The sequence below is a fragment of the Nicotiana attenuata genome, unplaced genomic scaffold (assembly GCF_001879085.1).
Source record: "Nicotiana attenuata strain UT unplaced genomic scaffold, NIATTr2, whole genome shotgun sequence".
Classification (NCBI taxonomy): domain Eukaryota; kingdom Viridiplantae; phylum Streptophyta; class Magnoliopsida; order Solanales; family Solanaceae; genus Nicotiana; species Nicotiana attenuata.
The window spans coordinates 8,087-18,873 of NW_017675154.1; the positions used below are offsets into that span (position 1 = coordinate 8,087).

General features: G+C 31.4%; 1 protein-coding gene across 1 annotated transcript; it reads right to left on the reverse strand.

Moving 5' to 3' along the window:
• Positions 1-1,170: 1,170 nt before the first annotated feature.
• Positions 1,171-10,614, reverse strand: LOC109219741 (apyrase-like). Its single transcript, XM_019384214.1, has 9 exons — positions 10,585-10,614; positions 9,990-10,250; positions 5,607-5,735; positions 4,861-4,917; positions 4,660-4,752; positions 3,765-3,967; positions 3,338-3,429; positions 2,781-2,995; positions 1,171-1,216 (listed from the first exon to the last, which is right to left on the reverse strand). The coding sequence occupies exons 2-9, from the start codon at positions 10,221-10,223 to the stop codon at positions 1,211-1,213; spliced, it is 1,029 nt and encodes a 342-aa protein (XP_019239759.1). The 5' UTR covers positions 10,224-10,250; positions 10,585-10,614; the 3' UTR covers positions 1,171-1,210.
• Positions 10,615-10,787: the final 173 nt, after the last annotated feature.

Consider the following 10,787-nt stretch of genomic DNA (forward strand, 5'->3'; position numbering starts at 1 on the left):
GGGAACTCCCGAACAATAGGAACAGAATCAATAGAAGGAACCTCTGAGCTGGAGTCGCGAACATACGCCAGATAAGCTAGACACCCCTTCTCGACCATGCGTCGAGCCTTCACATATGAGATAACACTGCGGGTGGCATGACCTGGGGTCCCTCTCCACTCCAATCGGGGTAAATCTGGCAAAGCCAAGGTCACAATCTTGGCGTGACAATCCAAGATAGCATGATACGGGGACAACCAATCCATCCTTAATATAACGTCGAAATCCACCATGTCTAAGAGCAATAAATCAACACGGGTCTCAAGACCCTCAAACACTACCACACAAGCACGATGAACTCGGTCGACCACTATAGAATCACCCACCGGTGTAGATACATAAACAGGAATACCCAAGGCATCACTAGGCATAGTCAGATAGGGTGCAAAATAGGACGACACATATGAATACGTAGACCCAGGGTCAAATAGCACTGAAGCATCCCTATCACAGACCAGAATAGTACCTGTAATAACTGTATCTGAAGACTCGGCCTCTGGCCTGGCTGGAAGAGCAAAATACGAGCCCGATACCATAGTCTTTTAATCAATTTTCATTTCCATTTTCCTTAATAATTTCAGAAAAAACAATTTCACAGAAAAATTCATTTCTCGGGCTATCGACCTCGAAATTCGACTCTGGGCATATGCCCGAGTCTCATATTTTTCTACGGACCCTCCGGGACCGCCAAATCACGGGTCCGAGTCCGTTTACCAAAAATGTTGACCAAAGTCAACTTTAATCATTTTAAAGCCACATTTTGAAATTTTTCACAGAATTCAACATATAAGCTCGCACGCAAATCGAGGCAAGAAAAAATGAGGTTTTCAAGGCCTCGGAAGCACGGAAAAAGAGGAAAATCCGGTGATGACCCTTTGGATCGTCACATGTAACAATCAAAACAAACACTTTATTTAAAGTAACAATACGATACGATACAACAAGTAACAACCATCCAAACAAGCTGTGAAAGTACAAGATAAAAAACAAAGCAAAGGGCATGACATTATTGTTACAATTAATTGAATGACAAAACACTAATGTGATGATATTCTAGTCTTCTTTGAAGATGAAGAAACTAAATCAATGGCACATCCCAATGGCCAAGCTGCTCCAACAAGATAATTTTTGTATTTGACATCATGCATCACTGTAATGTCTTTGTATGGATTTAGTCCTGTCCAAAGATGCATTAAAAAATGTAAGGGAATAAAGTTCGAGAACTAAATTAATTTTTGTTTGATTTGATATTACATTTAACTTATATACACCGACAATATAAAAGAACCATAAAAAATAACTTACCTAATCCATCAACAAGCAAAGTGTACTCATATACCAAATCAATGCATAAGTATGGGATATTTCTGTCTTGAGTGTTTGGAAATACAGATTTTATATCTGCTGCTTTTGTCTTGCAAGCAACTTTAGCTGCATTTAGGTATTGAATTGGCTTTGCAATTGCAGATGGAAATCATATCACAAGCGGTATAAACATCATATTAATTACCATTACTATGTTCCAGTCTTAAACAAGTTAGAGTCAGCTATATGAATCCTCATTGTCCGAACTACTTAGTTAGATTGTTTAGTTGTCAATTTACTAGAGTTGTTGAACATGACAGATTTAGAGTGTCACCTAAGGTAGGGGTGTCAATGAATTTTTAAAAACTGATTAAACCGACCAAATCAAACCGTACCGAACCGATACTTAAGTTTATTTAATAAAATCGTGGTTTTTTTTATATAAACTTATAACCGTACCGAATAATAGGGTAGGTATTTAATTTTATAAAAATAAACTGAAAAAATACCGAACCGTACCGAATATTTCTAATATATGAAAAATATATTTTATATACTAAGTTTAAAACTAACAAAGCATTAAGTTTTTTTCTTTGGTTTTGGGATTATGAAAATGGCTACAAATGATCAAATAATTAATATCCAAAGTCCCAACTTTCAAAAATATTCTATTACTCATATTGAAACTAAAGTTCTAACATCTTGAGTAGCAAGCCACTAGGTATTCCAATGATCTTTAGTAACAAGATACAAGGTATTGGTCTATTGGATATCTTTCCTCCTATATTATTTAAATTTCTCTTGTGGGATACTAGTCTTTTAATAAGCTTTATTCTTGAGTCCAACTTGATTAGTATCTTTCTACTCGTATAATTTATATTTCTCTTAATTGTCTTTGCTTAATTTGTTTTACGCTACCATAGAATAGTGTGATGAATCTCTACGCTGGACATCTTTCATGTTCCTTATCATCACCTTTAAAATAGTAAAAATGTTTAAAGAGTTTTGCCAAACTCCTATGTAAGTACATATTTATTGCATTCTAACTTCGGCTAGCGACTCTTGTATGACTTTCTTAAAAAAATATCGAAAAATTAATCGAATCGTACCGATACCGAAGAGAAACCGAGTTGATTGGAATGATTTCAAAAAGTCTAATTTTGGTTATACAAAATAGAATAACCGAAAAATTGACATGGTACAAATTTTATAAAATAACCGGTCGAACCGAACCATTGACACCCCTAATCTACAGGTTCACGTGAATCTAACAGCTTTTATCCAGATTCTATATATGTATTAAGATATTTATTAAATATCTATAAATATTTGACCTGTGAACCTAATTATTATTGTATATTAACTTGATGTTCTTGTAGGAACCCATAAACTTCAAATTCTAAACATGATTTGTCGAATATAAATAGAATTTTTACCTGAGCACCTATATCATAGAAAAATGATGAAGCATGCACAGTCTTGGTTCCAGCACCACCTCCACCATTCCAAACTCCATTGAAGGTGCAGTTCTTGTAATTGCATGGTGCTCTAATTTTAAGTGCCTTCCTAGTTAATGCTCTACATTTTTTCAAGCTAGTACCACTTGGTGGAGCTTTTACTTTGTAGTCCACTCCTCCATATGAGTAGTACCCTTGAAAATAAAATGATAAACTCTTGTATTAGTGCATTTGACTAATTATTAAGTAGCCTATAAGATATATATTGCTGGTGTATGTAACTTAAATTCTTAGCATCATCGCACAATATTTCTTCTATTATTGAGAATGGCTGTAATTAGGGTCGGATCCACAGTATCGAGTCTGGGTTTCCGGGTAACTTTTACCCGAACCTTGTATTTGTATTGAGTAAGTATCTTTAGTTTGAAACCCATAAGGTTCAAATCCTAGATCCGCCTCTGGCTGTAATGATATTATTGTAAAAAATGAAAGGCGAAAATACATAAGAAATTAGACATATATATATATATATATACCATCATATCCTTCCAAAGCGCAAGGATTACTATAGTTTCTTGAAGCCTTGAATATCTCAGCACGACCAGCAAGTTGTCCGTAGTTCAAATAACTGCATACAAAATATACTCATCAGATTTTATGTTGTCAATATATACTCGTTGGAAACAGTCTCTCTACCTGCATTAGGTAGGGGTAAGGTCTGCGTACAGACTACCTCCCGAGACCCCACCTGTTAGAAACATACTAGGTTTGTTGTTGTTGTTGTTGTAATATACACTTGTTTTTAGGTGACATGATGGTGTAAAGTTCTTTACATTGTCAATATATACTATGAGTAGTTAGATCTTTCATATATACTAATGTTTATATCTCATTATATATATATAGAGAGAGAAAATAAAAGTTGATTTGAGATTTAGTTTTTGACATAAGAGGAATACAAACCTGTGTACGTAGAGGTTATAATCTGTTGACATAAGATGTTTTTCTTGAACGTAGGGTTCTCCATCAATATTTTGAGGAGCATTTGCAAACTGTTCCTTTGAAATGGCATATGCCATTTGGACTGATCCACCTCCAAGGTCAATTGTTGCAGTGGTACTTCTATAGTTTTTACCCAAATTTCCCAATAGATAATTAATTGCAACCTGTATATTAATAAGCACCAACAAATCAAAATCAACTAAATAAGACATTCAACTTGATATATAATAGGTGTCAATATATATTTACTTCATTCGTTTCAATTTATGTGTTTACTTTTCTTTTTAGACTTTTAGAAAGAATGCATCTTTCTGTATTTCACAAGACATATTTAACACTATAAGACTCAAGAATTTTTTGGTAAATTATGCACATCTTTTTAATATCCTAATATTCAAAAATCCTATGTATTTATTTTTTCTAAACTTCATACACGGTCAAATTAAGACACGTAAAATGAAATGAAGAAAGTATTATATTACTGAGAAATATTATCTTACTGAGTTACATGTTCGAATGCGACAGATCTTAGCTAACACGTGAGAAAAATCTATTTTTATTTGCAAATTGAGTAAACTAATACTCGCTATTAAGTAGAATACTCCTAGGCCTTTGGGTATCGGAAGGGACTCACTTAATAAAAAACTAAAAACTTAAAAAAAAGTTGCATAAATAATTAATCTAAATAATCGCTCATCCAATCGGCTTAAATTATAAATAATTGATGTATAATATATTTATAATCGTGTATAATTAGCGTATCATGTATATATATTGGCTAGAAAAAATAAATAGTAAATTTATTTGGCTATTTGTGTAAAGATTAAGAAAAGGGACATATTTTGCTGCAACTTACCCACATGTAAGAGCCCTCTTGAGTGCCATCAAGAATACTGATCCATTGATCTTTTGTGTGGAAGGTGCTTTCATTTTTGACTAAATCTCTCACCTTTTAAAATTGAAAAGACCAAAATGTCTTAATTAAGAAATTAGTTATTATAAAAAATAAAAATAAAATTTCTTCAAGTAATAATTAAGGTCTAATAGAAACATATACCGCTTGTAAAATCTTTTCTGCTGCATCCCCTTTTAACATCCTCAAACCTGCTGTTGCCTGTATGTTTATTCACACACACAAAAAAAAAAAAAAAACAATTAAAGAGCAGCCAAAAATATCATTTATCATAAACAATTAAAATAACAAAGGAATAATAATTACACAACTTGCATTATTCTATCTAAGAAAAAGAAAAGTGAAACGCCATTAGCGTTTCATATTTAAGTTGGACCATGTGCTTTTGATTTATGATGATAAATAAATTGTGCAATATATTTATAGGATTTAACTTATATATACATTATTTTTGTAAAGAGTTTTTACATACCAACGTAATTTAACTCGTTGTACGTATAGCCAAGGGCGTATCTAGGCTTTAGGGTATGCGTTCACGTGAACACATACTCCTACCCCTAAATTATAGTATATAATAATGTTATAGTTTTTCAAAATTATTTAAATGTGTATGTGTGCACCCGTACTCAAAGACTCCTATGCTGCAATAATTATTGGATGCATCTCTACGAGTAAATTAGCGGTTTAAATCCTACTTCGAACGGTCTTTTTTTCGACATGGAGCATAGATACATACATATAAAATCACTAAAAGTTTTGTGAGATCATGATATTTGATGGCTATAAAAGCTTTTCGTTAAGGATAAAAGGAAAAGTTTAAACTTAAATTATTAGTAAATATAAAATATAATATTTTTTTTAGAACGGATTAAAAAGAAAGTAATACTAACCCCTAGTTCGAGGGGAGTTTCGGATTGCAGCTCTTTAGGAACAGCACCTTCAGCTCCCTCTAGAAGTGGTTCTAAGGAGTTGGCTGCAGCCTTAGGATCATCTGCATATGAACTTAGACCTGGATTTGTCTGCAAAAGTAAAATCAAACTCATATCATAAGATTTAATGGTAAAAATAAGGAATTAAAAAAAAAAAGTAAGTAAGAATAGAATATGCAAACTCTTGATGAAATTGTTCAACTTTTTCCAAACTTATCTTTTATATACTCCATGCGTTCCAATGATGTGAACCTGTTTGACCGGACACGGACTTTAAGATAAAATAAAGACTTTTGGAATTTGTGGTCCTAAACAAGTTAAAAGGAGCCCCGAGTATTTGTGCGGTTATAAAAGCTTCTCATTAAGGGTAGAATTGTAAATTTAAACTAAATTGTATCCAAATTTAAAAAGGGACCATTCTTTTTGGAACAGATCAAAAATGAAATAGATTCACATAAATTAGAACGGAGTAAGTACTAAACTTTTTACCCAGAAAAAGAAAAAAGAAACTCGAGTTTAACTCAATAAAGTTACCTAAGTCAAGAGACGAACACCGTTCAAGATCAACTTAAATAAAGTGATTACATGTATTCATACATTTAACTAAAAAAATATGGGAGAGGGGGTTAGTAGACAAAAGTCTCGGAATTTGTGAGTAGAAATTAAACTTCATATATCTATTTCTATTCCTATACTATAAGTGATAATAACCAGGCAGCTCATTGTTAATATGTTTGCTTGGCACCAATAAGGATTGTGGTGGAGTGGTAAGTACTCCTTTATCCTTAATTAGAGGTCTCGGGTTCGAGCCCCTGAGTATGGAGTCGCCTTTGTTAGAGAACGTTTTACCCCCAATGTGAGACTTCCCGAATGCGAATTCGGATTTAGTCTGACCCCAATGTGGGTACCGAACGCTTGATGGGAAATAAAAAAAAATATGTCTGCCTAGCATAAGGACAATTCTGAATTTTTATAATTTTATGCATTCAAGATATTGTACTTACTAGCATTATTACTTGTACAATAAATTTGTTGGAGTCGTGGGGTCCACATCAACTTTCCATGCCACACGTTTTACTTGTGGCATTGTAAAACTTTTCTATTTACAATTCAAGTGGGACCCTTCTGTTTCACTGACACACTAAAGACCCTCTTTCATTGAGGCACTAAGGTATCTCCAACAATCACTCTATTTTTTATATCATTTTTCACTATAAAATAGTGCAATATCAAATTTTTTCCAACAATCACATTATTTTTTACATCAAATTTTCTCTCTTTTCTATATTATATTATTATCTTTTATTTACTTTTCATTTTTTATTTCCTTCAAACTAATACTATCTTTTTTCTTTTTTCCATATTCATTATATATAATTCACATTCACCACTTATATAATCATTTATTACAAAATTTTACATAAAGGATAAATTAACAAAAAGTAAAATCATTAATAAAACATAATTAAATAAATATTACATCATAGTCAAATTTAATTTATACAATTATAACCATAATAAAATTAACTTATAATTTTATATAAATATAATATATACAAAAATTAATATATCAAAAAATAGGATATAAAATTAAAATTATAAAATCTTAATATAAAAGTTAATTATATACACAATATATAATTAATTAAAAGTTCAACAATAAAAAAATGAATAAAATATTATTAAACCAAATATAGAATAATGAATAGCGTTGCACTAAATTTGTGCAACACTATTCATGCTCTATAATAGAGCAACAAATGGAGTACCATTGGAGCAATTTTACTCTATTTCTTGCACCAAATTTGGATTTGGTGCAAAAAATAGAGTACCATTGGAGATGGCCTAAGTAGTACAGCCCTATGTTTATTTTATGGATTGGCTATTGCATATTTGTATTTTTCTATTTTTTACATTCAATAATTCTTACAAAGATTTTATTCTTTTGCAAAAATATTCAAAAAAATCATACGAAATAAAACAACACTAAATTTAATGCTCGATTGTTTTATGCGTGTACATCTTACTTTTTAGATTAAAGGGCTAGACTTCTGCTGCTGGATTTATCTTCTCTCTTATGAATATTTATTTATTGGAGTAACAAAAAAAATTAAGGTGGCAAGTTCAAAATTCAAAGTTTAAGAAAATATGATAGGAGTAAAATATTTTGATTTTTTTTTCCATGGGCTAATACGTGGTAGTACTTTTTATGCTGTTAACCTAAAAAATTTCACACAAATTAAGAATATACTTTAATTTGATATGTATTAACTTAAATTCAATAGTTAATATATTTACAAATAATTAGTTGGACACATTTGCTCTCAAAAGTTCTCTTGTTAAACATAAACTTTTCCCAGGATTATTTTTCCTATAAAGTAGCAGTAGTATGAAATTTCATAATCAATAATTAAAGCTAAAATCATAGATAAATGTTGCTTTGGAAAATTAAAACGGCATTAGTCATGTTTTCCCAAATCTATTGTCGATCTAATAAATGACCTACGGAGTATGATGAGTAATTTGACTATAATTTAATGCATAACTTAATCAAATAAATCTTATAATACATGTTTTATATGACTTTCTTACAAAAAATTCAAAACGACATTTATTTTAGACATGAGGTAATATTAAATGTGAACCTAATTATTGTTGTCAGATAACTTGACATTGCAACAAAAAAAGATTGTCAGTGCTTGTAAGTTAAATGAAAATTTTATAACTCCTGCTAATTCGCACAACAAGATCATGAAACAAATTCCTTTCAAACTTTAATTTTCAAGTAATAGGTGGGAACAATAGAATTATGATTTTTAATGATTTTAGGTGATTTAAAAATAACTTTAGTATCCTTTGGGAGATGAACTCGATCTAACTTTATCATACACATTTTTATGGCTTCAATTTTTAGGTAACAGTGTTATTGGGCTCATGCACAACATGGGCTACCGGGAGAAATTTAAAAATAGCCAGATTTACAAATGGTCATTCAATAATAGTCACAGTTTCAAAAGTTATCAAAATTTAGCCACTTTTCATGTAAAAAAATCTGAACAAAAATATTGTTCAAAATCCGAAAAATACTCCAGTGTAATATATTGAATTCTAATATAATATACCGGAACTCTATTATAATATACTGGAGTTCCAATATACTTTGCTAGAATATAATATATTATACTGGAGTTCCAGCAAAGTATACTGGAACTCCAGTATAATATACTGGATTCCAGCAAAGTATAGTGCAGCAAAGTATACTGGAACTCTAGTATATTATACTGGAACCAGCAAAGTATATCGGTCTACATAATATGCTGGAAGTTCATACACAAGTGCACCGAACTCCAGTATATTATGCTGGACCGGTCTCTGTTATAGCAAAATAGTGACTATTTTTTAATGATTTGGCAAACACTGACTATTTTTAAATGGACAGTCGGAGAACTGGCTAGCCCGTGCTATTTTAACTGGGTTATCCCTTACTAGTTAAGGTGAGAAATGTTAAAATTAAAGCCCACTTTATCTATTAAAGTAAACAAAGTTCTTGCAATTTATCTATTAATATAGTGAGCATGCTCTCTCGACTTGGGATCTACCCTAGGTGCAACACTTATCAAATAAGTTAGATGTAATCTGCCATTTTATGCCTTTTACTTCCTCCGATCCATATTAATTGTCGTATTTCTCTTTTGAATGTCCTCTAAGAAACTATTAATAAAAGGATTTTTTTTTTATTACAATATCCTTATTTATTTCTTAAATCATTCAACATATTAACCTCTCTTCCTTAAATTTCTACTCTTCCATTTATATTTTTTATGCTAGATTTTTACTTTCAAGATATTTAATACTGAGGGCAAAATGGAAAAACAATAATAAATTATACCTTAATTTTCTAAAACAACAACTAGTTTGGACCAGATATAGGGCAGAGGCCTTTGGTGTCCCCTCCAGTCAAGAATTGGGGCCTCACAATCACTAGCCAATATGCTTTTCTCTCATGTCTTTCTTCGTTCATGGTTCGATATTCTGTTTACTAAGCAGGACAACTAATATGGACCGGAGGAAGTACTACCTTTTTCTTTAAGAGTTAAGATATACGTATACATTGTTGAAGAATTTATCCAAATAACTGGTGGATGTATAATATATGTATAATTTATGTACTATATATATATATAACAGATGTATAATATATATATAGTTAGAAAAAGTAAAGAATAAAGATGTGCTTTTTGTGTAAAAATCCCTACATTATTAGGGAATTTTAACTGGTTTTAAACTAACAAAAGCGACTTTTACTCCATAAGATTAAGTCAAAAAGAAGAAGAAAAAAATTACCGCTAGGTAAAACTCAATATTCTTTCCGATAGGAAGAAGTTCCAAATTTTCATTGAAACGAAAGACATGAACTCTGCTACCAGTACTTCCAGCATCAAATATAACTGCATAACTCTCTGATTCATGGCTCAAAAGATGTCTCCTCAAGGGTTTATTGGCATTTGCACTGGAGAAAAAACTAAGGGGCAAGACCAAAAATATTGCCAAAAATGTGAAAACATTTTTGTTCAGCATTTTGCCCTTTGCCCCTTTGATGTTCTTCTGCAAAAAGCAAATACACAAGTTATAAGACAGAGAATTCAACAGTGGATTCAGAATGTAGATATTGTCACTATGTGCGTCCGCCACTGGCCTTATCCATGAATTGTTAACAAAAATGGAGAGTGGTTAACAAAAATCCTTGGTAGGGAGTGCTACTAAGAATGGGTCCTACCCGACGCGAATCTAGATATAGTCGGGCTCCAATGCGAATATCGAACAAAAAAACAAAAAAAATAGAGAGTTCAAAGTTCAAACTCCCTTAATAGGGTAACATCATTTTCTCTCCTATGTAATAGAAAATTAAAAAAACAAAATACGAGAGAGAGGGAGATACCTTTCTATGATTGTGAGAAAAGATGATGAAGCAAATGGTAAACCTCGTGCTCTTATATAACACAAAAAACAATCACTCGTGAAACACGTGATACTACTATTATATTTTATTACCGCAAAAAAAAAAAAAAATAAGTAACGTAAGTTTTAACGTTTTTTTTTAAGTTTTTTTAAAGTTTTTTAACTTTTAATTTTACGTTTTAT

Bases quoted from the DNA above. Each gene is read 5' to 3' on its own strand.
- LOC109219741 (XM_019384214.1), bottom strand. From the start codon at position 10,223: ATGCTGAACAAAAATGTTTTCACATTTTTGGCAATATTTTTGGTCTTG. The intron at 4,753-4,860 runs GTATATGTTTCT...CAATTTTAAAAG, and splicing joins CAGAAAAGATTTTACAAGCG to GTGAGAGATTTAGTCAAAAA. The intron at 3,430-3,764 runs GTTTGTATTCCT...TTTTGTATGCAG, and splicing joins TATAACCTCTACGTACACAG to TTATTTGAACTACGGACAAC.